The 20,300-nt window shown below is 50.6% G+C and overlaps 1 protein-coding gene across 3 annotated transcripts in view; it reads right to left on the bottom strand.

Annotated features, from left to right (window-relative positions):
* Positions 1-20,300, bottom strand: part of Tbc1d22a (TBC1 domain family member 22A) — a 324,253-nt gene that overhangs the window by 84,458 nt on the left and 219,495 nt on the right. For all 3 annotated transcript variants that reach the window (XM_076853389.2, XM_076853391.2, XM_076853390.2), the window contains exon 11: positions 7,104-7,231. In XM_076853389.2, coding sequence (XP_076709504.2) covers positions 7,104-7,231 — 128 coding nt within the window. The remainder of the gene's footprint in view (positions 1-7,103; positions 7,232-20,300) is intronic.

Here is a 20,300-nt window from a genome sequence, read left to right as displayed (position 1 = left end):
AGCCAGAGCTGCAGAGGGAAGAAAACGCCTCCTCTGTAGTTCCCGAGCCCAGAAGGAGCTCTGCTAAAACCCAACGCGATGGGAGGATGAGGAAAGGCGGGCTCACAGTCCCACCCACGCTCCAGATGCTCTTTACACACCTCTCTAAGCCCCAGGCAGGATGCACTGCCACTCCAATGCGGGTGCACCCTCTCCCGGCTCCTCCCTGCAAACTTATCAGCAGTGAGTCAAGTCCTGCTGCATACTCTCATTTCTAAATCCCAGCCTCTGACAGTGATGTATGCCTGCTTCCCGCAGGAGGGCAGGCATGAAGAGCTCACGCCCTCAAATCCTAATGGGCTTATGAAAAAGTATGTTGTAAGAAGACCTGCTTCTCTGGGTTTATTAGATTAACCCAATCCATCAGTTCCCATGCAATCAGCACTGTGCTGCCGGGAAGGCCCAGAAGAGCCCGACAGCTGTCACCTAGGCACAGCAGGCAGAGAGTCCAGCAGGTACTGGGCTCAAAGCCTATCTCCTGCTCTGACACCCAGATGACCCAACACAGCCACACCCAGGCCTGCCTCACAAGGACAGGCTGTGCCCATTTGCTTCTACGCACCTGGGTATGCACTTCTCACCTGCTGCAAACCACCCTGCAGTCACTTCCTGGGTGGGCTCTGTGCCCAGCACGTGCTAACCTCTGGAGCATACCACTGGCCCACCCTTCCACTACACCTCCTCCTGCTCAGCTGCCACCCAGCTACCATGCCTCCCCAGCACCCCAGGCAGGGTCCTCCTATGCCCTAGTGCCACCTGTCACCAGCAGCACACAGGGCTACAACTATGTCCCCATCCACTCTGTTTTAGTCAGCTTTTTTAAAACTATGACCAAAAGACCTGACAAGAACAAATATTTGGTGCTCATGGTTTCCGAGATCTCAAGTCCACAGACAGCCAACTCCACAGATCTGGGCCCAGGTGAGGCACCAGGCACAGTGGAGCACACCTGTAATCCCGGCGGCTCTGGAGGTTGAGACAGGAGGATTGCAAGTTCAAAGCAAGACTCAGCAACGGTGAGGTGCAAAGCAACTCAGTGAGACCCTGTCTCTAAATAAAATACAAAATAGGGCTGAGGATGTGGCTCAGTGGTTGAGTGCCCCTGAGTTCAATCCCCAGTATCAAAAAAAAGACACCAAAGCCACACCCCCAGTGACCCATCTCCTCCAGCCACACCCTACTGCCTATAGTTACCTCCCAGTTAATCCATATCAGTATATATTAACCACTAATTAGGCAATACCTCTCAAATCTAATCATCTCACCCCTAGAGTTTCCTTGAATTGTCTCACACATGAGTTTTGGGAAGGACACCTCACATCTAAACCAGGACATCCTCCCAGGAGAGAACAGGATACTTCCTGAGGCACAGTCAGGGGGTCCGGGACCCTCAGTCTCCCACAGAGCAGAAGGATGGCTGCTGGTGACAGTGGGGGGCGGATGTCATCAGCAGGTGTGCCTCTTCTGAGCTCCATAAAGGGTTATCAGAACTGATCTGCATTTCCCATTACAATGTAAATGGAATTTCATGGCCTGATACTGACAGGTTGGACCCATGTTGAAAAGAAGGTGCCCACTCACCACCTCGACCTCTGCCAAAAGAAGTTTTCATTTAAAAGTATTAATGGAGCCTACACTGTGCTCACAGGGTGCTGAGGACTGAGAGCAGTGCCCCTGCTCAGGGACCTGTCCAACCGAACCTCACAGCCCACATCTCATAGCCCAACAGCACCAACGCTTCCACTTCCTGCCTCAACTATGACCCAGAAGAAGCCACAACCAGGCCAAATGCCCTAGGGATGCAGGCACAGGTGAGAAGCTTCCCCCCCCCTTCTACCGTGGGCAACTGTAAATGCTACTTAAACCACTGGTGATGATAAAACCTAGCATGTCACTGCCGACTGCTGCAGGAATCACGTAAACTCAGTGGCATAAGCAATGAAGACCTGGGTGTTTCTGGGAGTCAGCAATTGGAGCACAGCGGTGGGCTCTGGTTCTGGGTCTCTCAGGCTATAATCAGGTATCAGCAGGGATCCACCTCAAGGCTGGAGCTGGGAAGCTCCATCTCACAGCTCGCTCACATGTCTGAGAGTGGCCTCAGGCCCTCAGTGGCTGGTGGGTGGGAAGACCACTCCTCACCCTACGGGCCTCTCCCTGGAGCAGCTCACTAAAGAGTTAAGAGAAGAGTGAACGGGGAGGAGTCATCCATCAGGTCCAGCCCACACCACGGAGAGGGGCTGGCTGCTCCAGAAGCTTCCCAACACACCTAGGACTCATCTCCAGTCCTGCACACACCCTCTGAGGCCATCTTCAAGACACGAGGAGCGCACGGAGTCTGGCCCACATCAGAGTGGCACATGGACAAGGCTGCGGCACAGCCCATCCAGTCATCCTGTTTCTTCATGACTACTTAACCTTGGCCTTGATGTCGACTCAGGGCCACTCTCCTGCAGGTTTCCCTGGTTTTCCCCTCATGTTCTCTTTCTGTCCCAGAACACCTTCCGGGGTCCCACCTGACCTGCAATCATCATTTCTCCTTGGGCTCCTCTGGCCTGTGACAATGCCTCAAACTGCCCTTGGATGACCTGACAGTTTTGAGGACTGCTGGTCAGCTATGTTCTAGAATGTAACTCCCGGGGAGTTGTCCCGCGATTCCCTCTGGGCTGGTCCAGGGCTTTGGGGAGGAGAGGTCTCAGGGAGCAGTGTCCTTCTCCTCCATCCCTGGCTGTGCATCTGAAGGCATCTCCACTGCCACATTCCTTTGCCCTATCTGTACTGAGCTCTCTGGGCAAGGTCACTCTGCACAGCACAAATCAAGAGGGGAAGTATCTACCTCCGCACCTATCTTCTCCCAGTTATCAGTTTATTCAACCAGGGGTCACTTTCACTGTGGATTTGTGGACACTTTGTTTATATAGTTTATACTTGGGGTGACAGTGCAATTCTACTTTATTTACTTTGTTACGATTCTTCTGCTCTGCCACTGGGCCCCCTGGATGCCCGTTCACAGTGGATGGCTAAGCAGTTCTGTGCTACCTGGCCCTACAAGGTGTTCCAGGCTGCTCCCCAGGGACCGGTCACTTCTCCAGGGAGCCTGGGTTCTTTTGCTGGAGAACAATATCAAAAGCCTATATCTGGGTGATGTGAGTTATCTCCCCAAAGCTCACGTGTGAGACGGTGCAAGGTAATTTATAGGTGAAATGATTGGGTTATGAGAGCCTTAACCTAACCAGTGCATTAACTCCCTGATAAGGATTAACTGTTAGGTGACTGCAAGCAGGTGGGGAGTGGCTGGAGGAAGGGGGTTCCTGAGGGTGTGTCTTTGGGGCTCATATTTTGTCCTTGTTGATCTGAGTTCTCTCTCTGCTTCCGGGTGGCCCTGTACTGGCCTTTCCTCCTCTGCACCCTTCTGCCAGGATATTCTGCCCCACCTCTGGCACAGAACAATGGAGTCGGCTGTCTGTGGATGGAGACCTCTGAAACATGGGCCCCAAGTTAACTTTTCCTTCTCTGTGTGTCCTTGTCAGGTCTTTTGGTCACAACAGTGAAACAGCTGATTAAAACACTAGAAAAGGGTGTGTTCACTGCTACTTAGGTTTGGTGGCTTCTAGACCCTCAGCTGGCAGAGCAAGGAACAAAGGGGAACACTGAGCCCTGCATGCCTATTGGTGTCCACGGCCACTCCTTCATGTGACGGCCTATACCTGTGGGGAAGGAACATGAGCTCACATGATGCTGAGCTCTGATCACACCATGTGCATGGCCCTGACACATGAATTCCTATAGGACAGGCCAACATGAGGATCCTTGACACCTGCTGCTCCCTCTGCCCAGGGTTTCCACTCCCTAGATATCTACCCAGCTCCCTCCCTCCCATTGGAACATGCACCAGGAGGCTGCCCAGTTCCCCAATCCAGTGGCAGTTCCCACGCCCTCTGTCCTGGATGCAGCCCTCCCACCACCACAGCCCAGTTCCCACAACAGGAAACTGCAAGAGTGGCCAGGCCAGCCGTGTTCCTGCCTCCAGGCCCTGCCTCTCCCAGCTGCCCTCAACTTCACAGCCCGGCTTTCCTCTGGCTCTGCACTCACAATGACTCTGCACCCTGCCTCCTTCTCCACACACGATCCCCTGCTCCCTGATCTTGGTCAGCAGTGTCCACAGGGTCATTCCACTACACATCTGCTCTCCTCCCACAAGGAGTATTCTGTGAGGATAGACTTCTCTGTCTTGTTCCTGTGCCCCAGGCCCAGCTCAGTGCTGGCACATAGGACACACTCAATGCCTATTTCTGGTACAGGTTTATGTAGAGGGAGGAATGAGGCTGGTGGCCACCACCCAAGACAGGCATCACACACGCTGTGCATTTCTCGCGGGGCTGTTCAGGGCCTGTCCTCCTGGCCAGGTCTTATTGGCCCACCTCTCAACAGTTAAGGAGGCGCCTCTCACTCTGTTCCCCTAGTCCTGACCTTTAAAATAACAAGTTTATTTCAGAATTAACGAGAGACAAAAAGAACACGTGCCAGTCAATATGCTGCTCCTCTGCAGACAGCAGTGCAGACCAGCTGCTGGGCTGCTGGAGTCACACCATCAGGGACAGTAACAGACACCATTCCCCCCGCAGGGTACCTCCTTTCATGGCTGCTCTCTGAGACAAAAGAGTGAGGGCCACATGCTGGGGTAGTCCCAAGTAGAAGGTTTCTCAGCTCTGATGCTAAGAAGCTGGGGCATTCCTGACCTCTATGCACACTGACCCCAGGAAACAGGAGCTCTCAAAGAAGGCCATTCCACTCCACTGGCACCCAGAAGGTCACCATGTCAGCCAGCTCAAGGCCGTCCTCCCTCCATCCTGGCCATCCCACAGTGGACACAAGCAAGCACCCCAAGCCAACACCTAGGAACTGGGGCCACAGTGAAGGCAGAAGAGAACTGAGCTGAGAGTGTCTGTGGGAAGCATGCCCAAGGCCTCCTGGGAGGCCTGCTGGCCAGCAGGGTTGCCAGCAGCAGGACCTGCGCTCAGGGTCCCCGGAACAAGTGCAGCTTAGTCCACAAGTACCCAGCACAACAGGCCCCCATGGCTCAATGTGAAGCTCCATTCCATCAGGCTCTGCACCCCACACCTCCCCGTGTTCACTCCCTTTAAAACAAGCCCCCTTGCCTGCCCACGGGCATGTGCCCACTGCCTTAGAAAACGCCCTCTGGGGCAGGGAGCCGGCATCATGTAAAGCAGGAAAACAAGAGCGCCTGGCTGAGCTGGGGAGAGAAAGAAGTAGTTCACCCCACAACGCAGTCCAACCAGGGGAAGGAGCAGAAGGAGCAACCTAAGGTCCCCTTCCCTGTGGAGGGCATGGCTGGAGGGGCCTCCGGCAAAGCTGCATCTGGCCTTTATGCAGCACCCCAGGGCTCTCAGGGACTGGGACTCTTGGGGAGCTGGGATCCTGGCCTACCCACAGCCACCACACCCATGCAGAGCCCCAGGGGAGCGGGGCCTTCTCCGCTTATGTCCCCTTGGTGTCTTTCCATGCTTGTGATGACATTCCCCATTCATGTCAGACCACTTCTAGTCAGGGTCATGGGACAGGGTAGGGACTCAACAACAACCGTTCTTTGATATGTGTCCCGAGAGAATTTTAAGCTACCTCGTCAGGGGTTAAAGAGTTACTGAAAGCCATCATGGCCAGCCAACAAACCCCCAGCTTAGGGTAGAGTTATCACTCAGCTGGCCTCCCATGATTACGATGTATCTTCATTGCCAAAAGATGCCATACAATTTCATGGTTACTTGGTCCTGTAAAACAGAAATACCCCCAATTTTTAAGAGATGAAAAGGTTTACGACCAGGTACTACCAGTTCATGAGTCCATGGGACAAATGAGTCAATTCATGACAAAATTTAATTTGAGGAAAATTAACTCAATGCAGAGGCCAAAATCGTGCTCAAAGTTTTAATACCTACTAGGTGTCTCAGGGAAGTAGCAGAGGATGTAGGCGAGCTGATCCAGCTCTTGGTTCTTCAAGATACAACTGAGTCACTATTATTTGTTGGTGATGGGGATGGCATTATAAGGAACTCTGCTTAAAGAGGGACCTGGGCTTGAATCGCCCAACCAACCACAGAAATGCAGAGCCTTTGCAATTCACAAGAAGTAAGGTTGTGTTTCCTGGAACCCTAAATGGCCGACAACAGCCCTAGACTGATGGCTGCTTTGGCTCAACAGCCCCAGGTAAGGTTGGAGGCACCCACTAGGGTTACTCATCAGAAATTCTGGCACTGCAAATGCCTGGAAGGGCAAAGCTACCCTGCAGAAATACTCTCTGCCACACACATCCATGTGCCAGGCTTCATTTCTGGATTCCAACCCATTTCTACTGCCTCATAAATACCTGTTCTCTGAAGCCCCTCTCCCAGACACCCCAACAGCCACCCCCAGATGCCCCTGTGCACAGCCCAGCACACAACCCATGAAGGGTAAGTTCACAGCACAAACGCCTGCCTCCTCAAGCTGAGCACGCACACCAGCAGCAGGCTGGTTCCCAGCTCCCAGCCCAACATGATGGCGCCTACAGTCTGCACCGATGGTGAGCGATGGCACCCAACCCTGCAGCGGGTACGGCTTCAGCAGACAAGGCGAGCAAGCATAAAGGTGTGAGAACAAGCAACACACACAAGGGAGAGGAGACCCATCCCAGAGAGCACAATCCCCTAGAAAAACAATTTTCACCAAAGCAGGTAAAGAGCAGAAAATGTCATATTGTACCAATCTGCCTAGGACTTTCTGGGTCTCCACCATATGTCACTGAGAACACACAGTGCACATCCTGGGTGAGAGCAGGACTCTGTGCTCTCAGGATTCAGCTCAAGGTGACTTGCTGGTGAGTATTGGGGTCACTGTCACCACGTGGTCAAAGTAAAACCCAGTGACAAGTGGCTCAATGTGAAGTCCTTTTCCCTGTTCTACACCTGGTCAAATAGTAGGAACACCAGCAATCACCTCCTTCAAGACTCTTTCAGTTGAGAGGACCCTTAAAGTCAAATGCAGGGCTCATGTGGGCGGGGAGGGCTCACCTGGTACGTGTCCCACAAGCGCACAGTGCAGCGGAGGGGCACCTCCCGCATCAGCAGGTTGTTCATCCAGCGGAAGGCGAACTGCAGGTACCGCACCTCGTGCTGGTCCAGGTGCCGGTGTACTTGCTCTGCACAAAACAAACACAGGCCCCGAGGCTGTCAGGGGAGCCCTCTGCAGGTCACAACAGCTGCCATCTGACCCCCAGGGCCCTGTCCCTGAACCCCATTCTGTCAACCAGCACATCCCCAGCAACAGCTTATACTGCACAAGCCTTCCCAGCCCACCCTTCTTGGGGGGATGGATGATGGGGGGTGGGGGGTAGTGACAGGGATGGTGAAGACACCTGTGACATGGGCAGACCTGAGTCCAGCACACAAGGGAAGCCTGTACAACTGGATAGCCCACAAGTAGGCCCTCTTTCCCCAACCAAACAGCCCTGCCAGACCCAGGCTGGTGTCCAGGGTGATAGGGCTTCAAGAGTGCAGGACATTGGCCAACCTTCACCCTCCTCAGGTAAAATGCTCCTCTGTACCTAGGCCCACTGACATGTCCTTGGACATGGCCAGGTGGCCTCTGGATTCTAGCCTGGGGCACTCCTGAAGATAGCAGGGCCTCTGAAAGCAAAGTGTCACCGACCAGCATCCCCAGAGCCAAGCCAGTTCAGCCACATGATCCTCCCTCTCATCAGGGCAAGGCCTGAGACCCCTACGTCCTGTCCCAGCCCCTCTAAGAGCCACCACCCCCTGACATGCTCCCAGGTCCACACACTGTCACTCTCCTCCCCAATTGCTGCCATCCTCAGCTGACCAGAGCCAGGGCAGCGGGACACCTGTCGGGGGCTATGCTACAGCTGGATGTGGTCTGTATCTGCAGGGCTCCTGTGCTGGTGGTGAGGTCCTGGGCGTGGATCTCTCCCTCTCATACGAGTTCCCAAGCTGGGATCACAGGCACGTGTCTGGCTGTGCTTTATTAAGAGATCTGGGCACACCCAGGCCAACATAAAAGACAGACTTCCGGGTTTCTACAAATGACTTCTCCTCAGAGCCGAGCTGATGCCAGTGCTGTCCTTGAACTCCAGAAACGTGAGCTAAATAAGACTCCTTTCCTTATGAGTGTCAAGCCTCCAATATTTCACTGTAGTAATAAAAAACAGACTGATACAGGTAGGTGTGAAGAGAAGGTGGTGGGATGCTGGCTAGGCAGAAAGGATCCAGTGTTCAAGATCAATGCAAATGAGACAGGGAAAGACCATAGAAGGGGCCAACGAGAGGAGCAACAACCGCTCTGAGCTCCTGCAGCAGCCTGGGAGCAAGGTGCTGGGGGCCACACCAGCCGTGATACCCCCAGAGGAAAGCATCAAGGAGGCTCTCTGGCCCAGGCCAACGGGGGGCCCAGAAGTACCCATATGCCCACCACGTACTGCCTCTGCAAGAACAAAGTTAGGGACCGAGAGATTCCAGGCCCAGCAGAGGGACAGTCATGGACATTGTACTAGGTCAGGGAGCAGGTGGAATGGAGGCCAGGCAACAGGGCAGCTTATAGGGTACAGTTCCTACGTTTCCTACAGACAGGGTGGGATTCTTTTCTGTTGGTTTGTTTTTGTTTTTGTTTGGGTGATTGAACCCAATAATGTCCTATCACCGAACTACATTATCAGTCCTTTTTTATTTTATTCTGAGATGGAATCTCACCAAGTTGCTGAGGCTACCCTTGAACTTGTGATCCTCCAGCCTCAACCTCCTGAGTAGCTGGGATCATAGGCATGCCCTGTTTTGGCTTTATTAAGAGATCTAGAACACTTCCATGCAAACATGACAGATGACCCTGCGTATTTCTATATAAGCAAATTTTTTTAAAGAATATAAAGGGGCTAGGGAGTGTAGCTCAAAGGTATAGCACTTGCCTAGCACAGATGAGGCCCTGGATCCCCAAACAATTTATAAAAATTGTTTCTAATTGAAATTATCTGCAGCTAAAAAATGAACCTGAGACCCCAAGGTGGCTCCTTGTCTAGCCCTGACCTTTGTCCATTCCCCAAGGATACAGCCCCCTAGAACTGACAGCCTCACCACAGCCCGGTGCGCTGACGTGGGGCACAACAGCCCATGTGAAATTCAACTCTGACAATATCTGGAAACTAGCAGTTTGGAGACCAAGAGAACTTTCTGAACAAGGTCTTTTACTCAGACGACAAGAATGAGCTTCAAAGAACAGGCAAGTTGGCTACTTGGGGAGGAACAGGCCACAGTAACAGGGACAGCTTCCCAGAGGAAACCGGGGCCTGGAACTAGCAGGGATGATGGGGGGATTCAAAGTGGCATGCAGGGGTGTGGTGAAAGCACTGCTCCTGGGGCTCCCAGGGCTGGTGTGCCCAAGAGGTGGCCACTCCCATTCTGCAGCTCTGCCTTCCTGGGTCCTGTCTCCACTCAGCTGCTGTCACATACACACCTTTGGACAGACTGCCTTGCAGGTAAGGACTGAAGTCCCCTGGTCAGGGTGGGAGGCATACGGCCTTGCAGGGAGCTGTCGGGGGGGAGCCTGGTGCAGGATGGCAGGGGACCATGCCCTGGCTGGTGTGCACTCCTTACCAATCCATCTTCACCGGGGAGGGCTAGGAGCAGGCCCGTTTCTTGCCCTGATGCCTTTGAGGCTGCAAATAGAGCATGGAGGCTTGATTTTCACTGTTTCATAAGGTTACTTCAATGACAGATGTTCCAGAATCACATATAATTTTTCAGGGTTGTTTCTGGCCAGTTTGTCTTAGAAAGGTGCTGCCTGCCTCTGGGCGTGCGTCAGAGCTGTTTATTTTCCAGTTCTGGAGATGTCAACCTTCTCTGTGATGGGCCCCAGTGTGCAGCAGAGTGCCTGCCAGGCTTGGGGAACTGTGGCTCCTGCCCGAGTCCTGTGACTCTTGAGAGAGGCTGGTGCAGGTGTCACATAGCTCTTGGTGGGCAGGCCTGGCTCAGTCTCCAAGAGATTCCCCACCTCCAGAAAGTCTCTATTTACTGGGTAAGACCTGACAATGTCGTTCACCTGAGCCCTGTGCATGTGGAAGGGGTGCAGGTGAGTGCTTGCTTTAAGGCCTCTCTTATAAACTGGACTTGATTTCTCCCTAGCAGACCATGGTGTCTATGTGCAGGTAGAGAGAAAGAATGCATGAGAACCGATATCCCAAAGGTAGAATGCCGGACGGCTGCTTAACACTGGTAGAAACTGCCTTGAGCTGTGCTAGTAAAAGTGGAGTGAGTGCAGGGTCCAGATTATTAAACACGCCTGTCACAACACTCTTTGACACAGTCAGGTCCTGCCATGGCAGTGGTGGCATGGTTAGTGAGGAGCGACTGGACAGGGACAGTGGAGTGGCTGCTGACTTCTGCAATGCTCATCCGTAGGAGGCTGAAGAGCCGTCAGCCCATTCCCAGCCTCCCCTGGTGATGATGAATTGGCAAGGAGTGCACGCCAGCCAGGGCACAGAGACCTGCATACTGCACAATCTCCCTCACACAGCTCCTTACAGGGTCACATGCCTCATACCCTGACCAGGGGACCCTTGGCCCTCACTTGCAAGGCAACCTGTCCAAAGTTGTGCATATGGCAGTACAGAGTGGAGACAGGATCCAGAACTACCCCCTCCAACAGTGGAACACCCTTGGGCCTCTGGGAACCAGCACCTAGACGTGGTCATCACCCTCCACAGAGCAAAGCCCAGTCGGCATGTGCAAGAGCGCTGGCCAAGGAGAGAAACCCAAACCCAGTGATGACCCAGGAGGACACAGCCAGGCCCTGGGGAACGGAAGGCTCTCCACTCTTCAGCTCTCCCAGCAGAGATCCACTGGGCCCCACGCCCAGGCTGCCTCTCAGGGCAGGCACAGGGAAGGCAAGGCCTGCTTCCTGCCCTGGAGCTAGACACCACAGAGGCATGGAGAACAAGAGAGCCGAGCCTCCGAGCTGTCTCCTTGACCAGACTCCCCCAGGATAAACACCCAGTACCTGGCCTGCCCTCTCTCCTGAAAGGAGCTGGAAGGCTAGTGCCACGCCCATCAGGAACCTGAGTGAGGTGCAGCAAGGGGCACGGGCAGCGCAGCACAAGGCCAGGCTAGGACATACGACAGAACGCCAGTCCTAGAATGAGCTGCAGAGCGTCCTTGTTCACAGGCAGGGGCCCATTTTCCACCGGTTGCGAGCTTCTCTGGAAGCAGGTAAGGAAGAGTGACAAAGTGGACCAGCCCCATCTCTAGCCACCTTCTAATGTGCATAATGAATGTCTGGCAGGGCTGCCTCCTGTTTTGAACAGGGTGAAAAATGGACTGCTGAACTCCAGGCTTGACTTTCAATTTATATACATCAGAGCTGCGAATGTATATGCTGAAAAGATTCGTTTTTTCCATTTTATAAGTAATTGTGAGCAGATGCTCTTTCACTGATAAAGGTAATTTGGTTAGCAATAATTCTGAAACTGAAATTTCCATTTCACTGGAAATAAGGGTGTCGTATAATGAATGAGCAGGCAGATGTAATTACTGTCATCTTTCAAACTGAAAAGACTTCCCCACAATGCCCTGTGTGCCAGGGCAAGGTGTGCTGGGAAATCACCAGGAAGGGTCCGGTCCCATCAAGAGCAGAAGAGGGGACCTTGGTGTCTGCTGAGCACCTTCCGTAGTGATGTCGACAGCAGACCTACAGATGAATCCTATGAAAACATCTCTTCTTGATTGAAAGAGCACTCTGTCCCAGGATTTATGCTAAAAAGGAAAGACACGATCCCATCGACCTGGCATTAAAACCACTGCTGACGCAGAATCAGACACCACTCAGATTTATCTGCCTAAAGACCATGCATAGTCACACACATTTAAGATACCTGAGAAACCCTTCAGCCTCTGCAGGAACAGAGAACCGAGTACACCATACTTGCACTGGGCTAGGTATAAGCCCAGAATAATAGGCTTTGAATTGAGGGCACAACTTCTCCAGTAAGTTTTAAAAGACAAAAAGAAAAGAACAAGAGCCAGCTGGCAGTGAACACAGGGCCTCCTCCAACCCAGAGCCTCCTGGTCCGAGCTACCCCACCCCTCACGGCAGGTGTGTTACAGGTCAGCCTTCCATAGCGGAGAAAAGGCTGCCTCACCTGCCCGCTGGAGGACCCAGGGCCCCGCAGTGGCAGAGGCAGGCAGGATGAGAAACTAAAGTCAGGGCCACTTCACAGGGCACCCATCCCTACCCTGCTCTCCAGGCTGAACCAGGAAACCACAGAGGCGACGTGGAGCCCAGTCTAGAAATCCATGCTGGAGTGCTGAGTCAGCAGCCACCTCCTGTCAAGCCACCTGGTGAGCTTCCTCCCAGTCAGCACTCTTGGGCCACCCGCAGCCTGAGGCCCAGCAGTGCCTTTGTAGCTTCCTGAGGACTCTGCTTCACAGCCATCAGTGAGTCAAACAACGGTGGGCTGAGGTGGGGAACACTCCAGACCAAATGGCCTACAAGAGCAAGACGGGGGGCCGACCTGGCTGTGCCAGGACCCCAGCGGCAGGCTGCAGCTGCTGGCTCTCCAACCGCCCACACAGAGGGAGCACCTGCTACTGCAGGCCAGGCCAGGAGCCAGAGCAACCAAGGAAGGGGCACCTGTGCCCCATGGACCAGAGGCTGATGGGTCAAGTCTAGCAAGACTCGAGGTGGCGTCTGGGCCAGTCGAGAAGGACGGCCACACCTGATGACGCTCCTGGAGCGTCACCTGACCCATAATGCCCAAAGGAGGTCTTTCTCGTCAGGCACACACACCGCTGCACTTCATAACGCTCACACAACCTCTTGTGAAAATAAGAAAATAACTTTTTTTCCTCAGAAATTTTAATGGAAATCAATAGGAAGGGAGATTTATTTAGAAAACTTAACACCATTTCAGGAATGTGCTGATGATGCAAAGACAGAACTCCCAACCCGCTTGCCCTCACTCCTGCAGCAAGAGCCCAGGAAGCCAGCTGACCCCACAGTGCTGGAAGGTGCAGAGACACCTCCACACCACAGGAGCAAGTACTGCATCTGTCACTGCAGCCCAGGAGGACCCGGGAGCAGCTGCTGGAGGTGTGTCCATGACCCTACACACTGTAGACATGCCTCTGCTTGACCCCAGGCCCAGGGACAGCAGCTACACAAGCAGCTCCTTGGTGTACAACTAAGACCTTGACTGGCCTCAGTCACAGGAGGGTGTCTGCCCACTAGAGGGAGCAAGCCTGGCTGGAGCCCAGGAAAGTGGAGAGAAGCTGGAGATGGAGCTCAGCCACACCCACCGCGCACTGTCCTGCCCCCACCACAGAACCACCCCCCGACCCTCCGGAACTGTGCATGGAGCTCTGTGAAGCCTCCCGGCTGGCCAACATTGTAACAGGGTGGGAAAGAGCTCGACGTCCCCAGGACCCTTCCAGACTCTGTCCCATGGACCTGCTCATTTGTCTGGTGATGCAGACCTGCCCCTTTAAAATAAAGCAGCATCCATGAGTACAATGCATTCCTGTGAGCCTTTCCAACCAATCATCCAACCCCAGGGCTCTGAGACATGCCAGGTTTATCGCCAGTCACTCAGAAGTGTGGGTGACCTGGAGTCCCAGAGTGGTGCCAGAGGTGAGGGCAGTCTTGTGGTAACCTGAGTCCTTGACATGGGGAGTCTGATGTTCAGTCTAGGCAAGTAACATCAGGATCACACTGTGGTCACCAAGTGGGCACATACAGAATGTTCCTGCCATCATTAAATGGCCCTGAGGTCTAAGGTCCTGACAGATGACAGGGCAGAAGCCACACTGAAAATGGATTCCTCCAAAACAACTTCTCCAAGGCTCATTTTAACATGGGGTCATGCCACACGGCTGCTGCCCTCTTCATGCTCAACACAAGCTAGGGGCGAAGGTGAGTCAGACCCAAAAGGCACGGTCAGCTGCTTATGGCAGGCAAGACTGAAGCAGCCAGGTAGCCCAAGGAAGAGGCCACAGGGCATCCAAACCTAGGCCTTGCAGGACAGGGACGTCACCACTCACTCTGAAAGCCTCAGGAAACATGAGCTCAGCATAGAACTAACCCTCCTGGCAAGTTGTGGAGATCAGTGTGCATCTGACATCACAGTACACAACCTTCTCTTCTCTAGAGAGGAATTAAGGTAGATTTTTGACAGTACTATAATCTAAAATACAAGTTCTTCTGAAGCTACACGGAACTGAAGCAGTGAGGTATGGAATCATGGTCACTTCACAGATGTGCCACGAACTTCTTGACAAACCCCTCCCAGAGAGGCCTGTTCTCATGAGGAAGCAGTGACACATCTCATTTAGAAAAGAATGCAGATGCCAGGGCTGCTGGTGGGTGCCCAAAGCTCAAGGGTGACTGGCTGTGCTCCAAGCACTATGGCAAAGACGACCCACTGTGGACATCTGCAGTCCACGCTGCCTGGACAGAGTGTGGGGCAGACCATGGGTGAGCTGGAGGAGAGGCTGCAAGGGGCTGGGCCTCGATGCTGACGGAGCTCTTAAGATGATGGTCCTGGGAAAGACAATAGCATCTGAAGAGATTCCTAACTGGATGATGAAGTCCAATTTATTTTTCAAAAATCACCTTTAATGTTCCCTGATTTTAGTGCCATTCTAAGAAATCTTGAGTACCCAAGTCAAGCTCACAAAGACTTCCTATGTTTTTCTTACAAGTTTATGACTTTAGACTTACATTACAGATCTTTGGTTCGCTTTGAGGTAATTTTTAACATGGTACAATATACAAATCCAAATTCCTTTGACCTACCAACATTGAATGGCAACTGCACAGTCTGTCATGTTCATATGAATATAACACATGCTTTGCTACTGCACTTCTCCCAAGCCTGCTGGATGTCACTGTCGCCCTATTTCTGAACATTCCTCCAACTCACCGACCTGTCAATGCCAAGGGCACACAGTTGTGAACTTCACGACTCTGATAAGGGGGCGGGGGGACTAATCCTCCAATGTTGTTCAGCCTCTTCACTGTTGTTTAGCTATTCTAGGGACCTAGTGCTTGTGTATTTTAAAATTTTTAAATCAGCTTTAGATTTCTGTACAAAAACATGCTGGATTGTTAACTGGGATTGAGCCGAATGTATGATCAGCTTAGGGGTGATCTTGAGCTTTCCAATCGCAGACATCATCAGGTCATCTCTGATTTCTCAGCAATGTTTAATAACTTTCAGTGTATGGGCCTACATCATCTTTGGTCATATTTACCACAAATTCTTCACATTTTATGCTATTATAGATGGCACTGCTCATTTAACCTCAATTTCTAATTTCTCACTGGTAATATATAGAAACACAATTTATTTTTACATATCCATGATCTTCTATCCTGAAACCTTGCTAAGCTCTCCTTTCTAGCAGGGTTTTGTAGATGCCATCAGATTTTCAAAAAAGATGCTCATGTCATCTGCAAATGAACCCACTCTTCCTTCGCGCCCTTCAGTCTGGATGCCATGTACGCTTGTCTGTTTTCATTTCTTTGTTTTCATCACAAGGGACTGGCTGGGATCCCCAGCATGCCTACTGAATGGCAGTGGGGAGGAGCATGGAGCCCTGTTCCTAATCTCAGGGGAGAGTGTCAGATGCACATCACTTTGTATGAGTTGGGCGGCAGGTTTGGCAGATGCCCCCATCAAGCTTAGGAAGTTCTGTTCTATTCCTGGTTTACTGAGAGCTTTTATTAGGAATGGGTGTTGAATTTTGTCAAAAGCTTTCTTTCTATATATACTGAGATGATTTTTGTGGGTTTGTTCTTTTTAATATGTTAATGTAATGAACTCCACTGATTGCTTTTTCAACAGTTAAATCAACCTTGCAGTCTGGGATAAACCACATGTCACAATGATATATTATTCACTTTACAAACTGTTGAATTTGATTTGCTAAAAAATTTCTGTTCAGGATTTTTACATCTATGTTCATGAAGGATAACAGTCTGTAGTTCTCTTTCTTGAAATGCCTCTGGTTTCCGTAACTGAAAAATGCTGGTCTTATAGAATGTACTGGAAAGTATGCCCTTCTATTTATTTTTAAATACTTCATGTATGGTTAGTATTGTTTGTTAAATGTGAGGTAACCCATGCCAAGAGCTTCCTTTGTAGGAAGGTTTTTAATTACTAATTTAATTTCTTTTAAAAATATGGGAATATTCAGATTATCTCTCTTCTTGGCTAACCTGGGTTTGTGTATTTTGAAAAATACACCTATTTCTTTAGATTATCAAATAAATGGGCAAAATATTTTGAATAACAGTCCCCTATCCTCTTAATATTGATTTAATTTATAATGATGTTAACTCTCTCAGTCTTAATCTTGGTAATTTGTGTCTTTTCCCATTTTTTCCTGATTAGTCTGACTACAGATTTGATTTTTATTTAATAAAAAAAAAAAACTTGGTTTTATTCTCTCTCCCCTCTTAAGAAAGAAGCCAAAATCACTGATTTGACAACACCTTTGGTTTCTCAAATACACTCAGTACCATCAATTCCACATAAGTATTGCTTTATTTGCATTTCACAAATTCTAAAATGCATTTCTCTTGTCCTTTAAAACACTAATTTCCTTCTGATTTTTTTCCTGTGATCAATGGGCTACTTAAAAGTATGTTAGTTTAGAATTACTTGGATATCTAGATAACTCGCTGATTCCTAATTTATTTCTACTGTGCTCAGAGAACAGATCTCATATTTCTTGAATCCTTTAGATTCAAATATGGTAAAATATTTGGTCAATCTTGGAAAATGTTCTGTGTACAAAAATAATTACAAAGGAGCATACATGCTTAGAATTCTCCAAAAAGTCAACTAAATCAAGCTTGCTGGAAGTGCTCTTCAGGTTTCCTGTACCCTTGCTGATTCTCTATTTGTTCCGTTGCTTATTGAAAAGAAGCTGAAAACTCCAACTAGAACCGTGGGTCCATTTCTGGTGGGAGCTTTACTAGATTCTGCTCTGTGTGCTCTGAAGCTCCTCCATTAGCACATTTCACAATCGGGGTTGCTACTGCCCTCTGGTTAACCCTTTACCACGTGAAACAACACTTTTTCTATAATAATTTTTGTTCTGAAATCTACTCTGACATTACTCTAGCTTTACTCAGATAGGTGTTAGAAAGGAATAACTTTGCCCATCATTTGATTATCAAATTATTTGTGCCTTTATATTTAAAATGCATGAAGAACATAGTTGGGCCTGGCTTTGTAAGTCAATCTGATGAGACCTGCCTTTTGATTGGAGCTTACTCGTCCACCTGTCACACACTTAGTCACTTGGCAGAAGGAGCCTATGTGTTTGCACCTGGGCGCCACACATCGCATCTGCTCCCGTCTCTGCCCTTCTGACGGCGAGCGTCCTGGAAGACTCCACTTGGCCTCTGTTGGCTCTTGGCCTGCTGCTTGGTGGCTCCGGGCTTGGCAGCAGTGTCCCCCCGGCTCCACGCCCGCCATCAGCAGTGTCCCTCCAAGCACACCAGGAACCGGCAGTGCACTCCCCTCCAGCCTGCACCTGTGCTGCTGTTGGCTTCACTCAATCGTCTTAAAAACCCACAACAGAGCTGTTACTGTGTTATTTTTGCTTTGACCTTCCAATTATTTTTAAAAGAGATTTAAGCAATAAGAAAGAGTATTTGAAAGTACTGATGTGGACGCAGGTTTGGGGGCTCTTGGTCTTTGGGCACAGACCCGAGTTTTCCCTGGGGTCAGCCTCCTGCTAACTCCAAGTTTCCCACTGGATTTCCGCTGGATGGACACCCTGGCCTCCTGTGGCTTCTTTTAGCTTCCTTAAGTCTACAGACGCATTTCTTTCACCCTTTCACCCACGTCTCTGAAGATACGCTTGCTTCTAACAAGCTCAGGTTTTCTCCTCTAGCAGTTCACAGAGCTGCTCCACTGTCACCTGAACCAGCCTGAACCATCCGTCTGTGACAAGGAACCTGCTGCCACCCTTTTCTCCTCTGGTGCCCTCCGACCTTCCCGTCACTGGTGCCTGGAAGCAGCTTGACCACGACAGGCAGAGTTCTTCACACTGCAGGCCTGGCACTCATTCACGTTCTTGGTTCTATAAATTTATAGTTTCACCAATTTTCTCTAAAAAGTGAATGTCTCTCCCAGTGTTTTTTTCTGTTTTCCCCTACAGGGAATACCACTTGCACACATGTGAGCCGCTTGAACTGCTCCGCAGTCTACAGACTGTGATCTTGTTGTTTTATCCTTTTACTCTTTTATTTTGAATGGCTTTTATCGTGTGCCTGCAGGTTCGTGGATCTTTTCTTCTACAAAGTCTAATCTGCTGGTAATCCCATACAGTGTGTTTCTCATCTCTTTCATTGTAGTTTTATCGCTGTAAGTTCAATTTGGATCATTCTGACATCCTCCATGTCGACTTCACATGTTCACTGCTTCTCTAGATTTTGAACATACAAGATACAATTATAATAAGTGCTTTAATGTCACTGTCTAACAAGTCTCACACCAAGCGATTCCCAAGCCAGTCATGATTGAGGCTTTTTGTTATAATTTTCTGCACCTTTGCATGCCTGACAATGACTTTGGAAGGTAAATACTGTGGATTTTTCCTTGCTGGGTACTCAATATTTTTGTATTACTATAAATATTTTTTAACTTTTCACTAAGATGCAGTTAAGTCACTTGAAAATAATTTAATCATGTGGGGTCCTGCTTTCAAGCTCTGGGGCAGAGAGACATTAAGGTTTACATATCCTAGTGATGAGCAAAACTTTCTAAGTTCTCTAACCAATACCCATGACTTATAAAGTGTTCTCTGACCTTCAGGAAAGATGTGCTCCCCACCTGTGAGGATCTCAGGGCTTGGCCCTGGTCAACTCAAACGGGTCTTCCCCACCTTGAGTGTGGATCAGTGCTCAGCTTGACCCTTGCAAAGACCTGCAGAGCATTTGCTCTCTGGGCTGCTCTCCTCCATCAGCCTCTTCCCACAGACCCCAGGCCTTTGGTCTCCCCAGATACCCCGCTCTGTCTAAACATAGGGTTCTTGCTCCTCCTGCCCGAAGGTGCTCTCCAGACATTGACCTTGGCTACCACGGAGTTCACCTGAACTATTCCTCTTTCAAGGGTCACTCTGCATCAGGCCTCAGATCTCAAAGACTAGGGTTCCACAGTTACAGTGTTTTGGCTGAAACAGAGTGAATCTGGAACCTGAATATACCACCAACACTTTGGAAATGCGGGCTCTCACCAAACCTGAGCCTTCCCTGCTTAGGGAAGCTTACAATCAAGGCCAACAAGAAGCAGGCACAATTCCCAACACCTGCAGCTCATTTTCCTGATCAGGTCTAAATGAACTGCAGGCTCTAATTGTTGTTATTGTTGTTGTTGTTGTTACTATGATAAATAATGATGGATACTGTTCTCTGAGTAGTATGGGAAAAACATGGACAGAAGAATGCTGAAGTCTCGGGGGGAGCAGGCCACTCCACTGCTGGATGGAACCCAGAGCCGGACGGAAAGAGAAAAAGGGCTCTGTGCTATTATCCGTCCCTTGCACACCATGGTCCTCTGTTGCTTGTTACCACTTACCACCAACATGGCAGCTGAAAACAACATGAAGGCCCAGTCCAGGTGGGGCCAAGCTGGTTCCTCTGCCCGGTGCTGCACAAAGCTGCAGGTGAGGCTGAGTTCTCATTTGGAAGACTGACTAGGGAACACCGGTTTCCACTCTCATTCCAGCTATGGGCAGAGTCCACCTTCCTGAGCTGCATGGCGGAGGCCCCACTCCTCACGCTGGAGACTGAGGGCCACCCACAGGTCCTGGCCAGTGGACCTCTCCAACTGACTGCTTATTTCAGGAGCGAGAGGAATCTATCCCATCCCAGCTTGCTAAGCCGGGGTTACTGGGTGTAATTACGGGACTGACACCCCACACTCACTCCTGAACTATACAGAGGCAGCCCACCAGTGGGTCTGCCCACCATGTTCCCTCGCTGTGTTTGGTGTGACAGCAGGAAAGCCTCACCCCTTTGCCTCAGTCTCCCTTTTACAGTGTGACCAGACAGAGAAAGAGGGCCCATGAACCAAGGAGTCCAGCCTGGAAACCAGGGAGAGCTGCCATCAGAAGAGGAACAAGGACGCTCTGCCTCCCTGACAGTGCTTCACCAACAGGTTTCCCTTTAGCAAACGAGAAAGGACACAGACACAA

Source organism: Callospermophilus lateralis, chromosome 4 (assembly GCF_048772815.1).
Source record: "Callospermophilus lateralis isolate mCalLat2 chromosome 4, mCalLat2.hap1, whole genome shotgun sequence".
In the NCBI taxonomy this organism is placed as follows: Eukaryota; Metazoa; Chordata; class Mammalia; order Rodentia; family Sciuridae; genus Callospermophilus; species Callospermophilus lateralis.
This window is presented reverse-complemented; position numbering and strand designations above follow the sequence as displayed.